Raw genomic sequence first — 27,929 nt, 5'->3', positions numbered from 1 at the left:
CTTGGTCGCTATAGCAGCAGTCCTCTCCCAGAATCCCTCAAGGTCTAAGTATTACAGTGTTATCAGGGATGGCTTTTGTGGAAAAAGAAAAAGCTCCACTGTTAGTGTCATCTTCACTTGAATGGTGGCTGATGTTACCTAGGGACAGTAGGGACATGAACATTCTTCCCAACAGCTCATTGTGGTAAATGCAGCTCTTGTATCACTTTTTAAAGTATCTCTGCTGTTTACCAGCAAATGATTATACGAAGATTCTTGGTATAATCAGTGTTGTGAGTTAAATAATCTTTGTTGATGTAGCCCACCTGGTCTGTTTCTTCATGATGTTGTGTGATTGGCTAAGGCCATGAGATGCATTGTCCATTTCCGTGAAGTGCATGTGGCTTTTGAGGTGAGGCAAGCCGGGACTGCGTAGCTAACCAGCCCTGTAACATTTGTATGTTAAGTGGAAACTGCTAACTTGCATAAGTCTTCTTCTACCCAACAATGCAGTAATGTTACTTTTGTCATACGTTGTCTTCCGCTCTCACACCCACTTTAATAATTGTTACATGTATCATTTTCTTTGCCAGGAGAATGAGGCTTATCCTGGGGAAGCTTATCTTCTCTCGAGCACTGTCAGTGGAGCACCTAGCCATAACCTACATGCATACCACATCTGAATAATTTAAACTGATGTATAAGAATTGGAATCTTGCCAGCTAATTCCTATGTCTTTTGATTAGTATCTACACCCACACACACATTACATACACTTTTAGAAACCTAACCTAAAAATTGGTTCTTTTCTAAACCATAGTGATCTGATGCATTGTAACCCTATGCTGCTTAGCTTTTTGTCAGAACTTCAAAGGTTGACACTAAATGGTTTGGATGAGTGGACACAGTGATGTTTGACCCATTGTGTAGGACAGAAAGTAAAATTCAGATCCATACCTTCAGAGCTGAGGGTCTTCATCTCATTTAAAGCAGTATCTCATTTAAAATGGTAAACAGTACGGGTGATTGTTTTAACCAATTTCTGGATATTATTTTCAAATCAAACAGGTAGAAACACTGGTCTGTATTAAATATTCCTCATGGTCTCTCCCCCAGCAATGATGATTACTGATGATATCCCCCATCCCTGGTGAAATACTGTTCTATACCACCTCTCTAGGTCTGTCATGGAGTTGCTCTGCTAGTGTGGGCTGTGATGTACTGTAGAGAGTACTGCCTGCTTCTTTGTTGTGGCAGCACAGCCTTGACATCTTCATATTTTTGAGGTCTGAGGTCTGAGGAGTAAAAATGCACTTTCCACATTGAAACTGCAGATAGTGTTATGAATGCGAAAGACAACAAATGAGAAAACTTGTCCCTTGTGATTACCTCCTGGCAGTAACTGCTGACACTGCAGCTAGAAGGAGGTGGGGAGAGAGGGGTAGAGATGGAGGCTGGATGACTTTCATCTGAACCCTGTGAAAGCTCAATGTGAGATCGGTGCTGTCTTTCATTCCTTCTTCAGCTCTGTCACTTTCTGCGTGGAGGGAAAGGACAGTGACTCCTCCCTCCTCTTCCCCCTTGCTGTCATTGTAGAAGAGAGCAGAAACGAAGGTCATAGAAGAAGAAAAACGTCACTCCCCAGGGGGGCAGGCTTTGTTGCCTAGCAGCCTCACTACCAAAGAGTACAGCCACAATACTGTTTCCTCTGGGTGGCCAGCCACTAGAAGCCAGCTGCTGCCATTAGACATTATCCGGAAGGGTCATTGGGAAAAAATTCCTTAACAAAATGCCTTAAAAGTGTATATTAGTGACAAAAGGGTGGTAATTTCTTGGTGTGTGTCTGCTTTAATTTAATGACTGTAGGGGATGTGAAGCAAGAGAAATTAATTGACTGTAAGATTACCTGATATCTTTGCTGCCATGCACAGTGGGAGTTCAGTGTTCCACTGTGCACCACCTCCATGCAGTATCAACAGAAGGGCTTTGGATTTGTTTTCATTTGTAGAAGAATGTATGTGGAATTAATTTGGCAAAACCGCATCATTTTAAAGGTGGTATCGAAAATATGCAAGTTATGTGGTTGATGAGTGCTTTGTGTGAACAGGCTGTAATGAATTGGAATTTATCCTGCTTAATTTATTTGCTGAACAGATACTCTTATCCACAGCAGCATGCATAGAATATCTCACATTTTACATATTATTCATGTGTACAGTGGGCAGTTTACTGTAATAATTCAGGCTGTTGCTCAAAGCTGTGAAAGCAGTGTCTTGCCAGAGATTCAGCCCTGCAGCCTAGTCAGAATTCCAGTTCCCTAACCACTATTCCACTTTTTCTTTCAATATTGTACTAGGCTAAATTTCATGAAAGATGGATTTTATCCTTTGTTGTATACATCTACATTGTCTACAGATTTTTAAAAGAATAATTCAACCATTTAAGTTTTTATAGAAGTATCTGTTGTTTTTCCACCTTTACTGTACTAGGAATTTGCATCAACAAGCTGTTTTAGTAGTAATATGAGCTCATTTCAATATGAGCTTCATTCTTTTATGGTTTTGTGGCAAACTCTGTGGTAATAGTCTCATACATAAAGTACATTTTGTGTTTGAATAGAGAGTAGCTTAGGCTACCTCTTTATCTCTGCTGGGGACTGGAGGCATGGAGCAATGATGTGAAAGGGATTTCTGTGTTTACTGCCTACAAGCTAATGTAGTTGTAAAAAAAAAATGCATCAGTTTGTTAAAGGCAGCCATCTAAACATGATTTGGACTTGTGTATTGTGCACCAGGTGGCAGAACAAAATGACCAGGGTAAAGGTTAGCATGTTGGCCAGGCTTCTCTTGTTTTTACTGCTCTCTGGTAACCTGAAAATCATATAGGCAACTGTAACTTGGTCAGATAGCATCGGGTGGATGCGCCTATACTCCGTTTGGTGTCTGCTCCCTTTTACACTTGTGTGAATCATTGTCATGGTTGACATGCATGACTATTCACTGTGCCCTGCGCTCCTATGCAGGTGTAGAGGTTGAGTGTTGCAGTGAGACTAGTTGAATGTACAGCAGTGCCCCATTTGGGAATCATACCGACAACCTTTCAGTTATGAGTCCTGCTCCTTAACAGTGTTACCACTATGCTATTCTGCCTACTTTTATACTTCCAGCTTGTTGTACTTGTTCCAAGATATATGACCAAATAGCTAATAAATATATAATTCCATTTAATCAGTGCAAATACTTCATCTTTGTTATACATTAAAGGTAGCTAGCAAGGACAGAAGCATCTCTACCAGGTGTTCAAGATTAATTGTAACATAGCGCACACTCTGCTGGCATCCTGGCTGTACTCACAGCTGTGTTTACTGTTAGTTGCACCTGTGCTAATACCAACCTCTCTAGAAGTTAAGTGATTTCCTATAATAGATTATTTATATATTTACATTTTACATTTATGTGGCTATGTAATTATCAGCCTCCCAGAATCACAATCTGTTCTGTTCTTAGCTAATAAGCCATCTGAGGTCAACCAAAGCCTTGCCAAAGGAGCTGTGCACTTAACTAGTTAACTAGACACCTGCTGATGTATTTACTGAGCTAACTATTTGTGCCTTGAATTTGTCAGATTTTAAGCTTAGCCATGTTTTTGTAGCCTATACAGCTAGCTGTCTGGGATTGAGCTGTCTGTATTCCCCATTCCCTACTCCTTTGATGGCTTGCGGTTTATCACACAGAGCACCAATTCTGTAGCTAGGTTTAAATGGCATTACTCTTCCTGAAATCACAACAGCGCCATTCACTATAAATCCAATAAGGGTAGCTAAAAGGCTAGCTGCAGTTTTCTCTCATCACAGTGGCTCACTAATGGAAATTCCTTTCCTGAATGCATGTGGAGTACATGCTTGGGATTTACTACCACTCGCCAGCTACTTTACTGAGTACTTTACTGAACATACTTAAACCTGTATGTGTGACAAATGTTCCTTATACCAAAAACCCTTGTTTTCGGAAAGATTCGCCTTTAGGTGAATGCAGGTTCTGTTGTGCTCTTGAGCAAAATAACCTGAATTATCTCAGTAAACATCCAGCTGTGTAAATGGATAGTATAAAAACTGTGAGATATGTGAATTATTCTGGGTAAAAGCATCTGCAGATAAAATGTAATGTTAATTCTCCTGTGTCATGCTGAATGAGTTTATATGTATTACATATGCACACAATTCATATACATCCAAGATACGCATATTTTCAGAAATACATTCTATATGAATTGGTTGAAATAGGTCTGCCAATAAAATTACTCATATAAAAATGAAGCCAGTTACAATAAACAGATTGATTCATTTTACCTCACAGAAACTGAACAAGCAACATTCAAAAGCAAAACTACTCAGTATTTCCTAAATCCTCTTGTGCAACTTGATCCTTTGCTTTCTGATCTAACCATCTGAGAAGAATGTTGTCATTCAAACTTGATGTCACATTTAAGTCTCAGATTTGAAAGCAGGGAGATGTTGCAGGTTTATGTTTTGCATTTACTGAAAAATTGAAGAAGTGTGAAGCTCCGAAAGGTACTTTTTGCTCATCACTGTAATTACTTCCCTCCGAACAGAGTGGTGTCATATGTGTTAGGTTCTTCCAGTCTAAACTGAAGAAATTTCACTTGCCCCCTTATGTGTCCTTTGGCAGTGAGTGTATGCATGTAGGTTTCACATTAATCTGATAACCCAGAATTCATTTTGTGGGGTATCTCATGTTATATCTTTGTCAGACTTCCCTTTGTGAGTTTTATGAGTGTTCTGTTCAAGCACAAGATAATTGAAATTTCTGTATTTTTAGCCAAATTTACAACTGCAGGCACTGAATTTTATAGTGTGAAACAACCACTTCTCTACTGTTTTGAAGCTCTGAAAATTTCACTCTCCCCTCACAAATTTTTAAACTCTCCATGAAAGTGTATTAGAACTCTGTAGGGTTCATATAGGGTTCATGATTTTTATGCTCCCTCTTTTCTTTTCTCCTCTATGTTCTCCTTGGGTGGCCTCAGGGAAGAGGGAGGTGATGCAGTGGTAAGTATTGCTCATCTTCACTCTGGTTTCATAGAGCTCTGTATGAAAAGTCAGTTTTTGAGATTTTTGGCAGATTTTAAAGTAGAATTACTAAATTTGTATGGGGATTTGGGGATTTATTGATCATTCTGATAAATTGACTAATCTGCCATTATTATTGCATGGCAATTACATTTAGTCACAGGATTGACTTCAGATATTTATTTTTGGTCAATTTCAGAGAGATTTTCCTTCAGAAGACATTTGCATCATTCATGCTCAAGAGCATTAACAGATAGCCAAGCAATAGTCGATATAACATGCATAGTTGCATAGAATTCTCCTAGAGCAATCATTGTTTATATAAATCTTTATGTAAAACATTATACTTTACTATATTATTGTGCTGCTGTTTGATGCTTTCCTATTATTATTTTTATTATTTTCCTGTAGGCCAAGAATGAGAGCCTCTCCAAGCCTGTCCTGCTCAAAGGTCTGCCACCCAAAAGTGTGGGGTCCAGCCGCCTTCTACCCAAAGGCACCAAGTCAAAGGTGAATTTGGAGGAGCAGGGCCGGCAGAAAGTCTCCTTCAGCTTCAGCCAGACCAAGAAACCTTTACAGAACCTTTTCCTGGCTCCCCTCAGCCCTGAAAAACCTCCATGTGACCTCCAGTTCTCTGCTCCCCACCCCCCAACCTCACCTCCCCAGGACAGAGCCGGGCTGCCAGCAAGCAGCAGGAACGAACCAACCGAGCCACAGCCACCCACCCCTGCCACAGAGCCCCTGGCACCCCAGTCTGCAGTCCCCTCGCCCCCCAAAGCCAAGCTGGACCCAGGAAAGATGCACTTTAAGAAGCAGATCCTTAGTGTGTCTGCTAATCTGGAACAGGTGACAGACATAGCTAATGCCTCGCCCGGGGAACCCTCTTATTTAGAGCAGGATGCTGTAGTTAAATCAGTAGCCAGACCAGAAGCAGAGAACCCAGAGAACCCGACCCACCACGTCATTGCCACTGATTCCGCCCTTGAGGAGCCAGTCACAGGAGGAGTGCTTGAGGGAAGGCCAGACCTCTGTCTCAAGGGCCCTATTGATAATTCCCATATTGGGAAAGAGGACAGGGACCGTCCGTGTGCAGCAGAGTCTGCTGAAACTTCAGAGAACAGGAAGAACCAGTCCCAGTCAGACAGTACTCTTCCTGGCTCGGAGTCTGATGGCGACTCAGTGCGGACGTCTTCCAGCCACAAGTCAGGTGACCTCAAGAGCACAGCTAAGGTAGATGGTCGGAGCAAGGACATTAAGAGAAACTCCTCTGGTTCCAGAGGGGAGGAGTCTGAAAAGTCCTCCCAGGTAAGGTCTGAGAAGGATGAAAGGTTCTCCAGTCATATGAAGTCAGAACGCGAGTCAAGACGCACATCCTCACGGTCCTCTCGTTCAGACAAAGACCGGAGGAAGTCGAAGAGTCGGTCACGGTCACGGTCCCGTTCCCGATCTAGAGGCTCCAGGACAAGTTCCTCCTACTCCAGATCTGAGAGGTCATTGAGGAACGATAGACTATCCAGGGCGGACAGGTCCCACTACCGCGACTCTGATCGGAGGTCTCATAGGAGCTCCCCGCATCGAGAGAGGAGGTCATCTCGCTCTCGAGGTGAGCGCAGGTCCCGTGATAGCTCCGACTCAGAGGACGACCACCGAAGGAGTCGAACTCGGGCCAGCGACTCCAACCGGTCCTCTACTCACTCTAGCTCTTACAGGGAATCCAAATCATCTTCATCATATTCTAAATCTGAAAAGGACTCCAAATCCACAGAATCCTCTCGCTCCTCTGAGCCAGAGAAAAGGACACAGTTATATTCAAGGTCCAAGAGATACTCCACAAAGACTCTGGAGCCTGAGCCTATCAGAAGGAGCTCTCCAGAAGTGGAATCCAGTCACAGGAAGGATTCGTCCTCAGTTTCAGTAGAGCCACAGGCTACATCGCCCAAAAAAGTAGATAAGTTGGATTCTCAGCAAGTGTCACCCTCCAAGCCCTCACTCAATCTGATGGGAGTTGACAGACAATCACAGGACAAGTTGAGCAGTCCAGAAAAATTACAAACACAGTCAAACTCTGACAGACTGAGTCCTTGCAGAGACAGTGGGGAAAAAGTGGCATCTCAGCTGGCTGACAGTAGCTTGAGTGAGGACATGGACAGCATTAAAACCAACCAGGCTGCTGTTGTATCCAATACTGAAAGAACTCAACACCTAACTGTGCCTGAATCTTGCTCTACTGATGACTCAGTGCCTCAAGGCTGTGATCAGACTGACTCTTCCAATGAATTTGCCTGCAGTAGGGCTAAACAGGCGTCCAACTATAGTTTGCGTTCCAAGTCTAAATCCCAAAGCCTGGAATCTTCATCACCACAGAAACTGATGCCCTCTGTTGGTCCAACACCCGAGTGCCAGCCTAGTCAGAGCCAAGGGTCAGACCTCCCTGACAAATGCACCAGTTTGCCTGATACTTCCTCCTCCTCTGAGACATTCAGAGAAAGGCAGAAGAAAGGAGAGGACTGCACAGTAAGCAAAACCCTCTTGGAAGATGTAGGAAAAAGGTTAGTGGTTGCCCATTGTGAGGCTAATATTCCTTCACACACATTAGCTCTCAATCACCAAATTTGTTCAAAAGACTATAGCTCAAGTGGCCCTTTAGAGAATACTGTTACTTTTATAGGCTCATCTGAAGGATCGGGTGGAACAGATGTGCTTCAGGTGCTCCATAATGAAGCACAGTCAAAGGCAGTGAGTTGTCAGATGACTGATAGCCTTGAGGTTATAAATGGCTTGTCTGCAAACAAGCAGGAGATCCCAGGAGCAGTGGATATTGTTTCTGAAAACCCTCTTCCAGAGGTTACTCAAGACGGACTGTGTATACAGCCTCAAATCCATATAGCTAAAGACTCTTCAGAGGAGCAGACATACACTGCAAACACCACCGCTAACTTCTCCAGCATTGACGGGCTAGAACAGAATCCCCTTCAAATTAAGCAAAATGCAATTATGTCAAAGTTAAATGCAGCAGGTTCTGAGGAAAAATTCCTAGGTGGAAATGAGAACACTAAACCCATGGAACTTATACAGGCCAGCCAAAACAAGTCTAGTGTAAAAGTCACAGAGTGTATGGGTGAAGGCCTGCAGCCCGAACAACTGAATAATGCTGATCAGCAGAGGCCTGGGTTTTTGAAAACCAAAAAAAGCAATGTGAAAAAATCTCGCTGGGACATTGTGGGACAGGACAACCCTGACTATGAAAACTCTCTCAAGATGCCCTGCCATGAGAATAAACCCGCTGTGAAAAAGGTCATCTCTGTTAAGAGTATAGAGTTCTCAAAAGAACCTAGTTCGGAGGATGCATGCCTCAAAAAGGAATCCAGTCTCAAGCAGGAGAACCCTGCACCAGCTCAGCATAACTCGACCAGGGAAACACAGATGTTTTCCAAAAGGCTTGTTGTTGGTGTGAAAAAAGAGAATGTGGGGACTCAAGGGGACAGTTCCCTGAGATCTCTGGTAGAAACCAAACTACCAGAGACATCAGAAAGTGCTCCACAGTCCCAACTATGTGACACTAGCACTGGGGCAGAAGATGTCAAACCTCACACTGATGTGGATTTTAAATACCCTACAAAGTCAAATCACTCCTCATCCGGACTCCAAGATGATACAAGGAAGCAAGAGAGGATGGGTGAGGGCGACCAACGGCAGGATAGTACATGGAGAAAAAAGCTGGGTAGCGGTAGTAATGTGTCCTTGGACCAGGATGTTGGGGGTCATAGTGAAGAGAGCGATACTGAGGAGTCAGAATCCGACTCTGATGATAGTAGCGTCCCCAAGAAGCGACTCCATTCTGTGGTTGTTGTGCCAAAAAATTCTACCCTTACTCTGGAGACAAGGGCAATTTTAGCTTCATCCTCTAGCCACAGTGACATCCCTGGGCAGGTGCCTGGGGAGTGGAAGGAGCGGAGCTGGATGGAGCCCAGCAGCCAACAGGCTGACCGGAGTGAAAGTGTCAGCAGAGAGGTCCCTGAGAGAGGATTTCCCATCCCGCTTTCTGAAAGCAGCCAGCATAGCCTTCAAGCTGGTGCGAACGTGAAGCCTCCCTTTGCCACCCCCCAAAGCACAGCCTATCAGTCCCAAAGCAATACGGTTGACAGTACCAGTCAGCTAGAGGCTGCTCGTGGACCCGGCCCCCAGCATCATGTGGAACAAAACCCCAACACCCACGTGAAACCAAAGACCACAGCAACACTGAGTCACACTGGTACCTTTCATAATCCAGAGGATTCCTGGATTGACGCACGGCACTGCGACGGGCCTGACAGTTGGCATGGTCAGAAGAGGATGCCCCGTTACCAGCAGGCAGACTTCTCAGGCTCTGATGAATTTGACAGCCATGGTTGGGACTTCACACAGCCAGAGCAGCCCAGCAGCACATACCAGCAACCAGACAGCAGCTTTGGGGTGCAGAAACCTTCCCAGTCAGCCAACCCCACCCAATTGTGTGGTCAAGGCAGTAGTTACTGGACTCCACCCCCTGTGTCTGAAGGCTGCCGACCTGCTTACCTCCCTGTGCCTTCACACTATCGTGAGCCTTTGGGGCAGGTACAACCTGACTCTTTGACGAATGATTGCGATGAGGACAGTAGGGGGAGGGCAGGACCCCATGGCAGAGCAGCAATAGTGACCTCCGACCTTCCTCCAGCCTCCTCCTCTTTTGTCCAAGCCCATGAGATCAGCAGCAACTGCAGGGGCCTTGTGAGTGCTGCCTCAGAGAGCACAGCCATACTCGACACCCCCAGGGGAGAGGACAGAGAAAGGCCTCATCGGGGCAGGGGGCCGCCTAAGAAGAGGCGGCCAGAGCTGGAGTCAGACTCTGAGAATGAGGCAGAGGTGGGGCTGTCCAGCAAGAGGGAGCGCTTGTCGGAGGAAGATGGCTTAAGGACGTCAAAAGACCCTGGGGAGACCCCAACCCAAACCACCGCAGCAGAGCGGCCCCTACTCAGTCTGCAGGACTTCCAGGACCCTGTAACCTGGAAGGAGCTGGCAAAGGCCAAAAAGATGCCACCTTACTTTGACCTCATTGAAGAAAACCTGTACCTGACAGAGCGGTGGGTAATCATGATATACATTATTATCAAACCAAAATCTTGATGGATTTGTGATGGAAAGGTTGAGATTCTGTGTTTTGCATAAATATCACTTACTGTAATATTATTGTGTATTTTCTCAATTTTTAAGTACATTTGTGTATGTTTCTCTGCAGGCCAGAAAATTTTAGCCAAAAACAACATTTTGCTTCAGTTTTGTTCCTTTGGCAGTATTGCACTCGTTTTACAAAGTGGTTGTCACTACATGTAGTAACTTGCTTACATTAGCCACATTTACCTTTGGTTAGACAGTGGCTACGCTGAAAAGGCTTTTTCCACTTATGGCCAGCTCTAGTTGAGTTGAAATTAAAAGGAGATCATGCTGAGTACAGTCAGCGGCCTGGTACTGGATATGGCCATTGTTACACTGTGTTTGGTAGAAGCAATAGTAACTAGCGTGATACAACAGCAAGTAAATAGTGGGATTTCCCACAAATAGAAATGATTTTTAGAGTAAGCACTGAACATTGATTGATTGAACATAGATTGAAACATCATGCCCTGTGTGGGAGAAGGAGGGAGAACTCACACTTGGGGTCTTTCCTACATGTTTAATTGCTAGTAAGAGGGGAATGAAAATGGCAGTAGGAAATGTGAACCTCCAGATATCTAACATTAGAGACTAAACGGAGGGTACTGAAAGCTGTCTAGTTATCATTTCCCCACATAGCTAGTTAGTTGCTTGAATGTGACTTTAAGGTAATGTTTTATGCTAGCTACTTGTTGTTTACCACGATGAGAGAGGCAAAATGGAATAGGCATTGAAGTAGCCTGTTGTGTGCAACTCAGTGAGCACTGTGAGAATTGTGCTTTCTGAGTGCTAAAATTGGCTTGTTATAGACTTTAAAAAATACAAGTTAAGTGTCAGATTGTACTGTATGATCAGCACAAATTGCATATCTTCCGAAGCGTTGCACAGAGCACAAACGGCTGAGTGCGCTTGCTTTTAGTCATATTTCAGTCCAGTGTAATTCAGCAAACTCATTTGCATGAGACACAGAGTGTTTAAGGAACACTCAACATTAGCATGGAAAAGTATGTGGTGACAAATTAAAAGCGGAATACCCATGATACGATTATGAAGAACACTGTGGAAATGGTTTGCATTATCAGGATAGGCCTTAAAGGTATATGCTATTTTTCTGATTTGAGCAAATATGCGTTTCTGGGAATCTGCTGTTTTGTGATTATGGTTGAAGGGTCTCAGTAAGTATAACCATAAGGTAAGTATGACAAAGTAAATTGTATCACAGTATCAAAAAAGAACATAGCCCACAGTTAGGACAGTTAAAAATGTTTTGGGTTTTTTTTTGAGCAGGAAGAAGAACAAGTCTCACCGGGACATCAAGCGCATGCAGTGTGAGTGTGCGGTGCTTTCGCGGGAGGAACGGGCCCGCGGGGCCACGGCCTGCGGGGAGGATTGCCTCAACCGCCTGCTGATGATCGAGTGGTGAGTGGCGTCCCCTGCGGCACGCGCTGATTGTGTCACAGTGAGGCATGACGCCGCCGGTTGACTTTCAGGGGCCACGCATACCTGCCAGCGTTCAGCAGAGCGCGTCTGTGATTTCATGTAACATGTTGTTGCCCACTGTTTTGTCAGTTTTGTTGGTAGAGAAGGCATGGCCTAACATGACACCTTAGCAGATTTCTTACCTGGCTAATTCTTACTCTGAAATGTGTGGTTCCGATACTGTCTCTCATGGCAGCCGTCTAGCTTATCCCATAATTTCTTTGCTGAACTGATGGCATACGTGGAGCAGAGAATTTACAGTTATGGCAATGGACCTGGAAAAAGGATACTTTACTTTTGATGTAATCCTTTTTTGTGCTGCCTGTTGATTTTGCATTATTGCATTTATGATCCTCCAGTATTTGAGGTGCGATTTGAACATCCCATCTAATCACTGGTTGACTTGTTTGGCTCAATTAAGTGCCCCTTATCTGATTGCTGTAACAAAATATGCAGTGTTGGCAGTCACGCTTTATGTAGGATTTTAGGTAATTTGCAAATAATAAAAACGTTTTTACATGTGAACTTCATATTGTAAAATATAGAAATCACTGGACCCTACCTGTTATCAAACAGGGTTTTAACTGGAAAATTAGAGGAACAAGTTAGCGGCTACAGTACATAAAATAATTTATATAAAAGAAAAAGTTCATTCAGCCAGATTGAAACATCTCCACTTGTTTATTCTCATTTGCTCTCCTTTGCTCTGTATGCCTGTAGCTCGTCTCGATGCCTGAACGGGGCATACTGTTCCAACCGGCGCTTCCAGATGAAGCAGCATGCTGACTTTGAGGTCATCTTGACAGAGAACAAGGGCTGGGGACTGAGGGCAGCCAAGGACCTGACACCGTGAGTCTGTCACTCTTACTGTCACAGCTGGTGTTGGTGAGGATTGTGGGTCTTATCCATGGCGGTCAGCATTGCTTACATTTTAGACGTTATTTAATATGTGTCAGTTTCCTCAGAACTTTTGGAAGAAAGTTTTGTGTTTATAATCTTGGATACAGTATTTACCTTTTGGGGAATTTTTCAGGATAGATTAGCAGGATTTGGATTATTGGATTATTATAACTAGATTATTGTTTATTCTAACTCGATTGTAATTGTACTATAATCAAACGTAGTCATGAAATGAAAATGAAAATGTTTCCTGTGCCATTGCGGATCGTAGTTATTATGTCTTGTAGTTCGGTGCCATAACTACAGATTTGCATTTCCATTCCACTAAATCCTTCTGTGGCCTGTGCTGTAGGAACACCTTTGTGCTGGAGTACTGTGGGGAGGTGCTGGACCACAAAGAGTTCAAAGCCCGAGTGAAAGAGTATGCCCGCAGCAAAAATATCCACTACTACTTCATGGCTTTGAAGAACAATGAGGTGAGCCAAGGGCAATGGTGCAACACTGCCCTCCCTCAATTAGCTTTAAATGTCTAAAGTTTGGCACACATGTACCAGAACTCCCTTCTATCCAAATTTACTAATGTCTAAGATTACTTAAATAAACCCAAGAACTCAGTCTAAACATACCTTTACCAAGTTCAATATCACATGTGCAGAAAGGCACAAGGAATTTTTTTTCTAAAGTTAATTCTGTTTTTTCTAAATTTATTGTAAATTTTACAGTAATTCACTTTAAAATAAAAATTGTCACTTCCAGTTTATCATGTCTGCCTTCTTACTGGTAAAGTCCACTGTCCAAATATTTGTCAGGAACCACTTCACACTTGCAGTTAATCCAGACACCTGCTGATCTGGTGGTTTCATCTAGTTGTTAAAAAGAGTTAAGTGCTGTCAGCACCAGAGCCTAACCAGAACCATATGGTTGGAGTGTGGAGCAAAGCTAATACTGCATCAGAATGGCACTTGAGCTCAGTAACAGTAATGTAGTGCTCCCACTGCAACTGTGTCTCTGAGAGTTTGAGCACAGCACGTAGTTTTCATCCAGCATGAGATTGGCAGGCATGTTCTGCAGCTGCACTTCCACACTTAAGAGCAACGGAGGCTGTGATAGCTTTTGCTGTTCTAGTGTTTAGCCGTTTTATTCTTCTTGTAAGTGCATTTATTTGTTTTGTGAACAACTCGAATGAAACTGATATGTTAAGAATACCACTGCAGCTAATGAACTAACAAGCGTTTGTGTGCGCGTGCGCGTCTGTGCGTGTGTCTGTCCATGTGTCCATGTGTTTGCAGATCATTGACGCTACACTGAAGGGGAACTGCTCTCGCTTCATGAACCACAGCTGTGAACCCAACTGCGAGACCCAGAAGGTATGTGTCGGGTCAGCCTCCCATAATGTCCATATTGTCAGTAATGGCAGATTAAATACTATTGAATTTTACATTTGGTTTGCTCTCCCCGTTTCTTCCTCTCTCTAGTGGACAGTAAACGGTCAGCTTAGAGTGGGCTTCTTCACCACCAAGGCCGTCACAGCTGGTACAGAGCTCACGTTTGACTACCAATTCCAGAGATATGGGTAAGCTGAGGCAGCAGCCCTTTTCCAGCCTCCCTCTTATTAGTTACAGTATATTTACCTGGAAGAAGCATTACGTGCGGTCCTTACATGTTTGCACCTGCTTAAATTCCACTTGTCATTTCTTCTGCTGTTTTTTTTCCCCGGGAGTAGTTTTTTACCCTCTCAAAAAAGCTCTGCCATTGGGAAACTAGGATTCAAGCCCACAGCCTTTATCTTAAAGCAACAATGTTACTGGGTTATTAAAATGAGGATTTGTTACGTAAAGAAAGCATTGCCTAAGCTTATACCCCTTCCAATCTGGTGACGAGGCCTCTGTCAAAGTCCTGCATGTTTAAAGTAATAGTTCTGTAAAACACATTTTTTTTTTTACACTTTGAAGATAGGTAGTTGGAAATCATGATTTTGACCGAACAGTCAGCTTTCACTATATTCTCGTGTCCCCTCTCCTCCCTCAGGAAAGAGGCGCAGAAGTGCCTGTGCGGGGCGCCCAGCTGCCGGGGCTTCCTGGGCGGGGAGAACCGGGTCAGCATCCGTGCCGCAGGAGGGAAGATGAAGAAAGAGCGCTCGCGGAAGAAGGACTCAGTGAGCGCGCTCACCACGGTGAGTGTGGGGTTAGGCTATGCTGTGAGTTCACTGCCCGGGTTCCTCTCCTTGCATTTCCGTGCGTGCGTCCATCTTTGTTTGTGTTTTTTCTCTTTCTGGCTGTCTTTTTATCTGTCCGTGTCAGTATTTTCATGTCTGTGAGCCACACTTTCCATATTAAGGCAGAGCCTTGAGCGTTTCCTAGAGATGCATTTCTGTTATGTCTCTCCCCTGGAAATTGCTTGTCTTTTAAGTTTTGCATCTACTGTTGCTGAAGAATGTCTTTCCACCTCGTGTGCAGCCCGGGAAAAACCAGGTCACTTTCCACAACCACAAGGTCACTTTCAGCACGTGCAGGCAGTTTTTGTTCCCTCTACATCTTACAGCATGTTAATTATCTAAATAGTCCACACCCATTGATTGGCAATTCTCTTTCTGCTTATTCTGTCTCATGTAGTGCTATTCTTTTTAAGTATTTCACACAATTGCATATCACACTAGTTTTGACCATAAAATGCGAGGTGCAGTGTGGAAAAAATTTAGATTTTTGTGAAAATTCTCATGCAAGACTAGCCAGTAGGATTCACTTTTATGAAATATTTATGAAAATTAAATTCCTTCTCACTCATTAAAAGCTTCATGAAGCCCCTCAGCCTCACCCTTCAGTCCTTTCTGTATACATTTCAGTCATGGGATTTTTCTACCTTAAACCCTTATTTTATGCATTTACAGCTGACATCAAACGTGTTTACAGTAATATCACCAGTGTTATCTGCAGTAATTATTGTCAGCGGGAATAAGGATGTGGCGTCTCCTGGCTGAATTGGGTCAGCTCTCTGTATGCATCCAGTTAATTGCTGTGAGACCTCCAGCAGCTCTACTGTAATTCCACAAATAACACTTCTGAAATCCCAATGTTTTCCAGTTTGCTAAATGCATTGGGTTCATTTCCACTATATTTAACCTGAATAAATGAGGTAGTCCACAACTGGACAGTAGCCATATGTGTGAAAATTTCTCATTTTTTCAAGTGGCTCGTAATTCTTAAGGGCGATTTACATGAATGCAGAGCTTGTGTTCACCAAGCCTGACCTGTTTGTGTTGTCAGCCTACTATGTGACTGCTCACTGCTGTACCCTGTAGGTGGATGAAGAGCTGGAGGCGCTGCTGGAGAACGGAGAGGGTCTGTCCGATGAGAAGCAGGTTGTCTCGCTGTGTCGGCTCATGGTTCGAGTGGAGACCATTGAGCAGAAACTCACCTGCCTCAAACTCATCCAGGTGAGCCATCCTCTCCTCTGTGACACAGCTCCCTTCTTTTGTTTTGTATTTGTGTACTTTATGGAAGAAGTACAGGCTAAATGTTTAGGGCTATCACATTTGTGATGTGTGATAATGATGTGAAAGATTTAATTTTTAAACTTGGATTTATTCGGTGTCTAGGTCATGTGAAAAAGCTGGAGTTAATACGTTAACATGGGGTTATCTCACCACGCTAATTCCTTCAGCCTTCCTTCCTTCATAAATTTTATCATTCTATGTGGAATGAAAAAAACAGTATGAGCAAAATATTCACATGCTCAGTAATGGGATGCCACAGTGCTGAAAAGCTGGGAAAAAGTCTAACATAAAAATATGCACTGGGTCTCTGATTAGTGATGGAATTCAATCCCAATGCGTCAGTCGTAAGCATTATGCTTTCCTCCTGGTGACCGAAGCTGCATGCTGAATGAGCGAAAGAGCCCATCTTCTGCAGTGAATGACAGAGGTCAGCCCGAGCGTCAGGGTAGCAGCCGCTGTGGTTGACACTGAGACGCCATTTTGAGCACCGCACATGCCTACGTGCCAGTTTAGACAAATCACCCCCTCAGTATTAAGTGCTTTCAGATCTTTTGGACGTATATCAGTCTAGACACATGCTCATGTCGTGACCGGCTGTCCCCGAACAGAACACCCAGAATCCAGCCTGCCTGAAGCAGTTCCTGGATCACCACGGCCTCTCGCTGCTCTGGATCTTCATGGTGGAGCTGTCTGAGGCCAAGGGAAACAACATCAAGCTGCAGCTAGAGGTGGGAAGACATACAAACGCACACAGTGTTATTCTTCCTTCCTCTCGCAGACAGAATGGCTGCCTTTGTGTAGCACACAGCGTATCTGTCATTCCCATGCTGCTCTGTTACAAAGACAATGCATGTGCCTGTATTCCCACGCTGGCATGTTAATGGCATTCAGTTATCTGCAGATGCGGATGCTGTACTGTATGTCTCATTGTAGTAGATAGCTATTACAGTTTTTGTAGCTAGCCATTAAATTAAAAAGCTCAGATACCAGTCAGTCAGATGTATGGTTTGTGGATCTGTTCATGTTTGAAAAACAGTGGATAAGAGCTTGAGGCTTGTAGCAATATAATAGCATGTATCATGTATCAAATGCATTTGTCCGTTCTGACTTTATTAATCTCATTGAACTGCAAATATGTTTACATTACTAGTTTTCTTCAGTTAAATTGAAATTTAAAAGTGTATTCTACCGTCTTTTCAGAATATTCACATTGTGAATAGTTTCATTCGGAATGTTTTATTCAAAAGAAGTTATTTATGTAGTTTTATGTTTTCAGTTTTAAGCTTGACTAAAATTAGGTAAATTTGACTAAAAGTTTTAAGCTTTTCTGCTCCATAACAGAATGTTAGCATGTGTGTTAGTATGGTCCCTGTAACTTTGCTTCATCTGTCTAAATAGATCATGAAGAGCTTGGCGGTTCTTCCCATCTCGACCAAGAACATGCTGGAGGAGAGCCGGGTCCTGCAGTTCATCCAGCGTTGGGCCCAAAACCAGGCCCTCCCCCCACCTGCTGAGCAGGATGGGTATTCCAGCGAGAACACGTCCCGTGCACAGACGCCCCTGAATACTCCTGACGGGCCCCCTGTGAAACCAGGCCAGGAGCTGGACGGTGACACGCCCAAACGGGCAGTCTACCGCCGCCTGAAGATCATCAGCGAGAACAGCCTGGACAGCGCGCTCTCCGACGCCAGCAAGGCCTCCGACGGGAAGGAGGATGAGGAGGAAGAGGAGGAGGAGGAGGAGGAAGAGGATGACTCCTCTCAGGCCGAGCCTGCCGAGAGCTGTCAGGCAGAACCTGAGCCAGTGGCGGAAGAGCCTGCAGAGGCGGTGGAGAAGCAGGAGCCAGCAGAGCCTATGGAGGGCGTCAGAGAGGCCGAAACGGAGACCAAGGAGGCTGCAGAGGGGGAACAGGAGCAGGAGGGGGAGAGGACAGAGGGGCAGGAAGCAGAAGTACCCCTCAGCCAGGCAGGGGGGGAGCAGGACACTGAAAAGAATGAGACAGAGAGGGAGACGGAGGAGGAGACCGGGGTGGTGCTGGCTGTAGCCGCGGGGTCAGAGGCAAACAGTCCTGTATCTCAAACAGAGCAGCCGAGTCAGACCACCCCAGGGGAGGAGCCTCCCAGAGTGGAGGAGACCAAGGCGGAGGAGGCCGTGGGTGTAGAGGAAGCTGTGGACGCTTCCGCGGGTGTAGAGCAGGGTGTGGAGGGGGCCGCTGGGGCGGAGGAGAGCGCAGCTGTAGAGGAGACCCCCTGTGTCCAGGAGCCACCCGCGCCAGTGGAGATGGGCGTGTGCGAGTCAGGAGGGGAGGCGGCCGCCGCGGGGAACAGCGTCACCACGGCAGAGCCCGTTGCCGTAGGGACGCCATCGCAGGACGAGGAGGAGGGCGTGTCGGACGTGGAGAGCGAGAGAAGCCAGGAGCCGCCGCTCCGAGCCGCCGACATCGCCGACATGGCCGCACGACTGCTGGACAGCTGGAAGGACCTGAAGGTAGGGCCTCCCACCAGTCAGTCACACGCATAAGCGCGCATACACCTCAACACACACCGTCACCTTTAACAACCACCCACGGCAACACACACGCTCACTTAAACCTCTCTCACTCACACACACCCACACTCACTTAGTAGAGATCTGACACCTGAACAGTGCTGTCAGTGCAGTTACTGTGTTGCAGCAGAATTGGTAATAATGTGGTGTTTGATATCATACATATTGCATAAACATAATGCACACGGCACCATGGGATAACACAGTACTGTTGCTTCACTCTCAACAATGAAACTTCTCCATCTGCATTATATTTTACCATTATTCTCTTTTTTACATTTTTTTTCAGGAGGTGTACAGGATTCCCAAGAAGAGCCAGGTGGAGAAGGAGCCCAATGGTATTCATTTCCTTTCGTTTACACAAATTTCTCTCCCTGTAACAACATGCACTTAATCTCACATTCTCTGCCACATTTCTTTACAAACTACAGAAACAACCACATTAAGAATTAATTTTAGCTTTTATGTGATCACCACTTGATTATCCAGTTTGTCTTTTTTTATCAGCCATTTTTGTTATCTTGGGTACATTTACTGAAGCTATTCAGATTGAAGTTAACCCGGTTCAAGTTGGAGCTACCGTGTAAACTGGCTCAAGTTGCTACCATGATGCGCCTTGCTTAGAATGGAAAACGCTTCACGGTGTGTTTCTGCTGCAGCTCCCCTCTGTAACATTGACTTCCTCCCCCGGCAGAGCGCAGCCGGGACCGAGACGCCCCCATGACCCCTCGCACGCCCTCGGGCAGCCGCGAGCGAGAGAGGGAGAAGGACCGCGACCGCGACAGGGACCGGGACCGCGACTGCGAGAGAGACCGGGACCGCGATCGAGACCGCACCCGCGAGCGGGACCGGGACCGCGACGCGGAGAGGACGCCCCGCAGCGTGGAGCGCCGGAGACGCCGCGCGTCCCTGTCCCCCCCTCCGTCCGCATACGACAGGAGCAGCCGGCGCGGCGACGACCGGTGAGGGAGGGAATGGGTTAAAGTCCCTCTAGCCAGATTAAGGCTCCAGTTTGTTTACAAATAAGTTATCAACAGTAAATAGAATTATCAGTATCGTGTGCAGACATTGATACTACAGTAGTGGTAGTAGTAGATATAGTGAAATAGTGGATTGGGGCAGAAATGTAGCATAGTAGTTAAGCAGCAGGACTCATGACTGAAAGGTTGCCGGTTTGATTCCCTACTGGGGCACAGCTGCTGTACCCTTGCTGTATACTTATCCCACAATTGCCTCAGTAAATATCCAGCTGTATAAATGGATAATGTTGTTAAAAAAAAGAAGAAAAACCTGTAACTGATGTAAGTTGCTCTGGATACAGTATAGAGCGTCTGCTAAATGCTAATAATGTAATGTAATGTTCATTTATTCCTCTGGACCATAGTGTCGATTGCTTGTAAAGAGCTGGAACAGAATCCAGAATGACCCTGAACTCTTCCCTCCCCCGTTGCCAGCTACGATCACCCCAACAGCAGCAAAAAGAAGGGGCGGACGAAGGAGCGCAACAAGCTGACGACCGAGGAGCGGCGGAAGCTGTTCGAGCAGGAGGTGGCGCAGCGGGAGGCGCAGAAGCAGCAGCAGCTGCAGACCATGGCCTACGACGCCCTGGGCTACTCCTCCAGCCCCCACGGCTTCCTGGGCTACCCGCCCGGCTACCCCATCCAGACCTACGTGGACCCCAGCAACCCCAACGCCGGCAAGGTGCTGCTGCCCACCCCCTCGGTGGAGCCGCTGTGCGCGGCGGGGGCCGCCGCCGCCGCCCTCCCCTATGAGCCGGCCGCCGCCCCCACGCAGCCCCTGATCCCCGACCTGGGCCTGGCCTCGCCCTCGCCCACCTCACAGGCCCCGGCCGTCTCCAGCATGCAGCACGCCGCCGCGCCGCTGGAGATGCCGCCGCAGTACGTGCAGCCGGGCGTGGCGGCGCAGGACCCCGCCGTGGCCGTCCTGCCGGTGCCCGCGCAGTCGGCCGGCGTGCAGGTGCAGGGCCAGCAGGGCTACGCCTCGCTGTGGGACCCGGGCATGCAGCAGGCCCTCGCGGTGCAGCCGCCGCCCGCCCAGCAGTACCCCGCCGCCCCCGCCGCCCAGCCCCAAACCGCCATCTACTACCCAGGCCAGCCGTGCCAGACCGTCTACAGCATCCCCGCTGCCTACCCTCAGACCAACACACCTGTCATTCAGGTGAGCCCTGCACCTATAAACCCACAATCACCTCCTCAGACTGTCTTCTCTGCTGTGTTACTGACCTGGCACAGACCTCTAAATGCTGCAGGAGAATGGCAAGGATGTTACCAAATTCATTTTAATTTTAACCTTAATTAACCTAGCGGCCCCACTGGGATTAATATCTCTCTCTTCGGAGAAACCTGGCCGGAGAAGTAGTATGCACCAGTACACAACAAAAAAAGAGTAAAGAATTGTAAAGAATTATGGTCAAGTTAATTATTGATGGTACATTTTGCACAAACAATTGTGTATTTATCATTTAACTATGTAATTTATTGACATATTTTATCATTTGAATATTGCACCCTGAGATCACTAGTTGAATATTTGGATCAGTATTGAAATGTATCTGTATTAATAAAAGGTATCCTGTCCTAATTGGTGTTATTTGATTGCAGAATATTTGCGGTGTTGAACTGGGGGCTTGTGTATTATTAAGGCTGGTGATGTCAATGTTAAATACATTTACATTGATATTCAATTTGGAATGTACATCTGATGTACACGAAGGCGATATGTGAAAACTGAGCTTCTCAGTGGCTCCCTCTGCTGTTCCCCAGCAGACCTACACAGAGCCTTCGGCGGGATACCTGCAGGGACAGCAGGTTTTCACAGGCCACCAGCAGGGGGTGGTGCTGCAGCAGGCAGGCACCGTCACCACCATCGTCACAGCGCAGACTGTTCAGCAGGTAAAATGCCTGACGCTGCCACTGTTGGCCACTTGATGGCACCAGAGTGTCTTGCGATCCCAAGAGTTGACTATCTCCCATAGTCTGTTTAATATTTCACATTAACTGTGAAATGTATAATACAGTGAAGATAAAATATTTTATTTTTCATTGTATTCAAATTCTATTTTGTGTTGAGCGTATTAGTTAATGTCTGAACTCTGGATTAGGATGTGGATGAAATGTGTTCAGTAATGATTACGTTATCCTAGTTGTTCACGTGATGTAGTTACTCTGCTGGAAACTCACTGAAGCAGCATGGATTTTGTATTTAGTACAACAGTAACATCTCTTGACTTAAGATTTGAATCTGAAGCTTTTAGGTCATTAGTCTTGCTCGCTAACCTCTCTGCTGTACTTCATTGGACTGAATTGTTGTCTCTCAGTGCTTTTCGACACATCCCTCCTCCTCTTCCTCATGGCTTACCGACCCCTCTATCACCATCTCCTTTGCAGGAGATGATGGTCCCTAACAGTTTAATGGACCTGCCCCCACCCTCACCTCCCAAACCCAAAACCATCGTCTTGCCACCCAGCTGGAAGGTGGCGCGGGACCCAGAAGGCAAGATCTACTACTACCACGTCATCACCAGGTAGGCCTGAGCACTTCCACAGTAAAGACTGTGCTGGAGATACAGGCTAGAGAAAGGGATGCAGTGTCATGCCAATGTGCTGTACTCTACTCCATCCGGCCATTAATATAGAGGGCACATCCTCTCCACGCTGGCAAACTCCCACCTATATATTGGTATGTGTGTGTTTAGATTAGCAGAAAATGGTCTATTAGTCCACTCTTATGTTGATTCCGTGATATATCACATGCTTTCTGGTGTTTAATGTGCCCCCCCCCCCTTCATTGAAGCCACATTTTGGCCTCAAAGCACTCATGATAATTCTGTTTGGGAGACATGCAGCAGCAATGCAAATGGCAAACAAATAAATCATATGAGGAGTTGAATTCATTGTGAACAACTGGCTTTTGATAACAACACAAGGGTTTTAGTGTGTTTTTTCCAGCAAGCAAAATAGACACATTTAATGCTTGTGTTTTACATGTTTTGACTTTCCAAAAACCGATAACGGGTAACAAGAATTTTGATGTAATTTTTGTTGGTTGAAGTGTGCTATTCAAGGAGCAGTACTTTTGCTGTGCTAAAACAAGCCCCTACTTTCCAGCCTCTTTCTCATCAGAAAGTGGGACTTTTTATGAGAAAATAGCAGCAGCACTTTTGTAAATGTCATAAATGTGCATCATAAATTGCATTGACATGAAACAGGCAATTCCTGTATCTGTGTGTGTCTATGCACACATGTATGTGTTGTATGCCAAGTCCCTTCTTGATATGAATGATAGTATATGTCCAGGACCAGAACTTAAGCGTCATTTCCCTGCTTTCTCCCTCCGCCAGGCAAACACAGTGGGATCCTCCATGCTGGGAAGGAAGCGGCGTAGAGCCTGACAATGCCAGCGTAGACCATGAGGCCGAGATGGACCTTGGGACACCAACCTACGATGAAAACCCCTCCAAGGTAACCTGACCCATCCTCTCTTTGGGTTTAACCCCCCCTGGAGTGATGTCTCATCATCCATCCTCCCTGTGGTTTGAGCCCACGTCCTCACATGAAAGACCCAGAACTAACCCTGCTTTGTCATCGTGAAGCACTCTTGCGCCAGGAGGGACACCTACGTCAAGAAAAACTGAAAACTTAACTGTAACGTTTTAGAATAAGGTCATAGAAGAATAATGGATTTTAGAAAATCAATAATCATATAATGAAAGACAAAGATTATAGCCTCTCCAGTTTCTGCAATTTCCTACATTCTTTTGCTACAAAACTGTTTGTCATCACATATGTGGCAGAAATGTGCAGGCTGATTAAGAAGGCTCCCGCTACTGAGTCCTAGATTGAGAACAGTCTCACTGAGAACTGGTTCACCGAGAGAGCATTTTGATCGATGGAAAGATGTTTCCTATGAGACGTCCATGCCTTCAGCTCGTGTAAATATCCTTGTGGCGTGAAAGTTTTGCACAATGTTGTGGGGAACAGACATTACATTTAACACTGGCAAGAAGTGGTAGGGTGCGTCAAGGGCGTGGAGAGGGGTTTGCGGCTTTTGTGTTTCTGATATTCTTAGTCAACATCAGTCACCTTAGAAAACGCTGGCATAATCCCCCACAGTTTGGCTCTGTCACCTAACAGTTTCTTGCTGCACAGGCTTGTGTTTGTCTGCGCCGGGTTCCTTGATGGTGCAGTCTTTCCTTCATGGAAAGTAGCTAAAAAAACGATGACCTCCTTTCACTCTACACCACTTTATAGTTTCTTGTTTGTTTGTTCTTCCTCAGAGATCAGAGCGGAATTAGCATCATGCATAGCTGAACTTGTGTACGCTCTGCAGCTTTGTCTTGTGTTTGTGAAGAAGCGTTCTTTGAGAAACAGCAGTCAGGCTGGGGAAATATCTGCTCATATTTTCAGTAACGTAATGAGTACTTTCTTAATATCCCACGCCGGCAACTTTTTGATCCCACTGTGTCTTTGGAAAAATATGTGCCATACCTGCCTGCTGTAATGGATTCCAGGCCTGCAAAGCTGAAAGTCATATATATATATGCTGATTTTGTCCCTATTCAAGCAGTGCAGTATTGATTACAGGTAATCATAATTGCATTGGTCCCACGACTCCCACCAACTCCTCCACTCTTCAGCAGAGAAAATTGTCAATCTCAGATATGCTCTTTTACCCGTGGGTTCCAGCCATGCAGGGCTGTAATCTCAGTGGTGAGTCACCTCTTTGGCAACGGAAATTTAAACACAGGCAGCAGGAAGTTGAGCTTAAACAGCCATTCCGAGGATTCTAACAGACTAAGTGCATATATTTTATTTGGCTAATCTCTGGAAGATCAAAGATAAACACATTTTACCATTAGTAGACTAAGAGCAAAAATTTGCTTTTTTGTTTTCTGTACCAGGTGGTTGTCTGTTTTCTTTTAAGGAAATTTGAACTTCTCGTTCTTCCCTGATTGGTTGGGTCGGCAGGGGACGGAAGCAGGAAGCATGAGATGGAGCCCTGCCAGCCTTTTGTCTTGTGGTTGCACTTCCCCCTGTCTAAGTTCCAATAATGGAAAAGTGACTATGGCTCACTGTCCTCATAATCCAGTCCAGAAGAGCTGCCTGTGCATGTATATCAACAGGGCTGAAACCATATTAACTATAATAACGGCTACCGCGGGGCATAGAGGTTTTTAAGTTTTTAGTACATCTGTTGGACTTGCAATAATCTCTTTTTATGGCAAGTTGAAACCTTGATTTAAAATGGGCTGATTATTTATTCAATCTTCTATTAATGTGGGAGATGCTGACTACTCTTGTTTTCCGAATATGTCCCCTGCCATAGTACAACAACGCAATGATGTGGCAGCCTGTGGTTTCTGCTGAAATGTTATTCATTTGTTTGCTGAATTTAATAGACGTCATCCATTAGATTGCTTTGGTTGTCATTGTTCTCCGCTTGCATGTGGAGCGTTATGACACAGCGTGAGTTCATAGTAAAGGCTCATCGAAGACACATTTCAGACGTAACGATTTTCAGGTGTGTGTTCAGTCTAAGAGACAAAATCAAAGCTGTTCAGAATGTGGAAACACCTCAGCATGAACCAGTCAGTCACCAGTCATGTGTCCCACTGAACATTATAGAAAACATGTTTGTGATTGGACTCCAGCCATGCCTTACCATGGTCTTGTTAATATTTAAAAGTGAGCGGTGAATGAGAATCAGAAATGCTTAAAAACACATGCCGTACCCGCATTCCTGTATTCAGGCCACATCATACCAGCCTCTCCTCCCGACAGCTGACAGACCCCAGGCGACCGGGGATGGGGGTGGCTCCTCTCAGCCCAAGTCAAGGGTTTTGTTTTCACTTCCCAAATGTTTTTTTTTTCCTTCTCCCCTTCTTTGATGCTAATGAAAGCCAGCCTTGGAAATGGCATTCATTTATTTGCCAGCTTCATGTTTGAGAATGTCTAGGCAGAGCCTTTGTCTTTTTCAGACGCTGGCGTAAAGATGCATATGTATGTCTGGAGGTCAGGCAAAGGAAAAAAAAAAAGAGGCCCTCTTTCTTTGGGAAGCCAATGTTGTCTGCCTGTAAAAACAGTGTGATGGTGAACTGGTCCCTAATGCACGTGTCTGGATAGGGGCCTCACTTGCCGTGGGTTCCGTAAGGTTTTACACAGTATTTTCCAAGGCATCCTAAAATACTCCAAGGCTTTATTTTGCTGTCAGCATAGTCAGTTCTGTTTCTATCGAGTCGACTCGGGCCAGGCTCTCAAACTGATGGCTGTAATCACTGGGTTTGAAAAATACTAACCGCATTCCATTATATTCCATGCTGAGAACCTTACAGACAGCTTCCAGGTTTTGTTACAGGTCTGTTGACCACCTGAGCCCAGCCCTAATCTTTTGATCAGATTTGTCAGTGCCATTCTTAGTACAAACTAAAAATATGTAGCACAATGTATCCAGAACTCAGGAAAGCTGCTACTACTATGGAAGTATGGTCAGCAAAACACTGAATAGCTTTTACGTAACTGTGTGGTCATTTCCAAAATGAGGAGGAAGTCCTGTAATCATCCAGCTTTGAAACGGCTTTTGCCTCCATGCTTTTGCGCATGTGTTTGGGGAATTCCCCTTGACTGCCTCTGTTCTGCTCCCTTAGTTCTCCACCAAGACGGCAGAGGCAGACACTTCCAGTGAGCTGGCCAAGAAGAGCAAGGAGGTGTTCCGCAAGGAGGTGAGGCCTGTTCTCTGTCCACCAACCACTCCACACATCACGGTGCAACGTCAAAACATTTCAAACATCGTATGGAGGTTAGCAACATTCAGCTAACCTCCACGCAATATTTCCAAGACCATTAACCATGAATGGGTAAATGCTTCATTTAGTTTACATCCACAAAACTGTGACAGACAGGTGTTTGTGGAGCCATTGTTTTGTGCACCTCGCTTGTGATCTGTTGCAATTGTCCTGTGTCCTTCTCTACTCCTCTACATAACTGGCCCCAGCCCTCTCTCTCTCTCTCTCTCTCTCTCTCCCCGTGCGTGTGCGTGCTGTCCTCTGACCACGCCTGTCGTCTCTTCCTTTCCTCAACAGATGTCGCAGTTCATCGTGCAGTGCCTGAACCCGTACCGCAAACCGGACTGCAAGCTGGGACGCATCAGCAACACGGAGGACTTCAAACACCTGGCAAGAAAGGTGTGCTTGTGTGTATGTGTGTGTGAGTGTGTGAGTGTTGTGGAATGTAGGAGATGGCGGGAGTGGGTGGGGTCTGAGGGTACAGGCCGTCAGCCCTGGAAGTGTGTCCCCAGCGTGTCATCAGACTGCATTCCATCCAGCCCTCTGCCTTTTCCTCTCATCTGTTCAACATTTATGAACTCACCCCGTGTTCTCAGTTGTGGTGGGGTTTTTTGTTGTTTTTTTTTCCCCTTTGTGACAGAACACATTGTACTTCCAGAGCAGAGTCATTGGGTTTTTCTGTCCCTCTCTCTTTTCTTTTTCCTGTTTTTGTTATTTTTTTCTGCTTTTCTGCCTTCATGCTGGTTTGGATTACAGTCTAGAATTCTAAAGTGCGCAGCCAGCATGTCTTAAAAAGGCCACTTAGCCAAGGCTCTTCTGTTGATGATGAAGATGTGAGCCATTAGCCTTCTCAGACATGACACGAGCATAGCAGAAATCCCAGAAACCAGCGTGCAAAATAACTGATTTCATGCACGTACACAGGTCATTTTATATACACCCCTTTCGCAGTGCAATCCAAGTTAGGAACCTAGCTCACCATGACAATGACATAGCTGACGTTTGATCTCGCATAAGTCTGGAACTACACGGTGTCATAAAAACAATTCTACACTTTGTAAGAGTATTAATGCCGAATTGTCACCTAGCTGTGTGGTGAATGTGAACTCTGACCTCTTCCCCAACACACGTATGCCTTTCAGCTGACCCATGGTGTGATGAACAAGGAGCTCAAGTCCTGCAAGAACCCAGAGGACCTGGAGTGCAACGAGAACGTCAAGCACAAGACCAAGGAGTACATCAAGAAGTACATGCAGAAGTTCGGCCCCATATACAGACCCAAGGAGGACACGGAGGTGGACTGAGCCTGGCGGCGGCGCGGAACACGCCCCCGTCGCCCACGCCGAACGGACACACACTCGCGTAGACTTCACCTTCACACGGTCACATGACCCCGTCTCAGTCCTTACCAGGGTCAGATGCTGTAACATCAACCCCCTGGAGTGTGACAGCAAGAATGGTGCAGGGCGGGG

The 27,929-nt window shown here is 45.6% G+C and overlaps 1 protein-coding gene across 3 annotated transcripts in view; it reads left to right on the top strand.

Moving 5' to 3' along the window:
* Positions 1–27,929, top strand: part of setd2 (SET domain containing 2, histone lysine methyltransferase) — a 36,490-nt gene extending 8,561 nt beyond the window's left edge. For 2 of the 3 annotated variants that reach the window (XM_036538104.1, XM_036538106.1), the window contains 20 exons: positions 5,026–5,047; positions 5,480–10,167; positions 11,525–11,656; positions 12,437–12,565; positions 12,969–13,092; positions 13,906–13,983; positions 14,092–14,189; positions 14,645–14,789; positions 15,915–16,049; positions 16,718–16,837; positions 17,508–18,596; positions 18,946–18,994; positions 19,351–19,618; positions 20,111–20,834; positions 21,440–21,568; positions 22,064–22,200; positions 23,017–23,137; positions 26,320–26,394; positions 26,755–26,856; positions 27,600–27,929. In XM_036538104.1, the coding sequence (XP_036393997.1) occupies positions 5,026–5,047; positions 5,480–10,167; positions 11,525–11,656; positions 12,437–12,565; positions 12,969–13,092; positions 13,906–13,983; positions 14,092–14,189; positions 14,645–14,789; positions 15,915–16,049; positions 16,718–16,837; positions 17,508–18,596; positions 18,946–18,994; positions 19,351–19,618; positions 20,111–20,834; positions 21,440–21,568; positions 22,064–22,200; positions 23,017–23,137; positions 26,320–26,394; positions 26,755–26,856; positions 27,600–27,761 (8,527 nt within the window). In that variant the 3' untranslated portion in view covers positions 27,762–27,929. The remainder of the gene's footprint in view (positions 1–5,025; positions 5,048–5,479; positions 10,168–11,524; positions 11,657–12,436; positions 12,566–12,968; positions 13,093–13,905; positions 13,984–14,091; positions 14,190–14,644; positions 14,790–15,914; positions 16,050–16,717; positions 16,838–17,507; positions 18,597–18,945; positions 18,995–19,350; positions 19,619–20,110; positions 20,835–21,439; positions 21,569–22,063; positions 22,201–23,016; positions 23,138–26,319; positions 26,395–26,754; positions 26,857–27,599) is intronic. The other variant, XM_036538105.1, reaches the window with a different exon arrangement.

The sequence above is a fragment of the Megalops cyprinoides genome, chromosome 10 (assembly GCF_013368585.1).
Source record: "Megalops cyprinoides isolate fMegCyp1 chromosome 10, fMegCyp1.pri, whole genome shotgun sequence".
NCBI lineage: Eukaryota > Metazoa > Chordata > Actinopteri > Elopiformes > Megalopidae > Megalops > Megalops cyprinoides.
The sequence above is the reverse complement of the archived record's forward strand: the minus strand, read 5'-3'. Positions and strand labels throughout refer to the sequence as shown.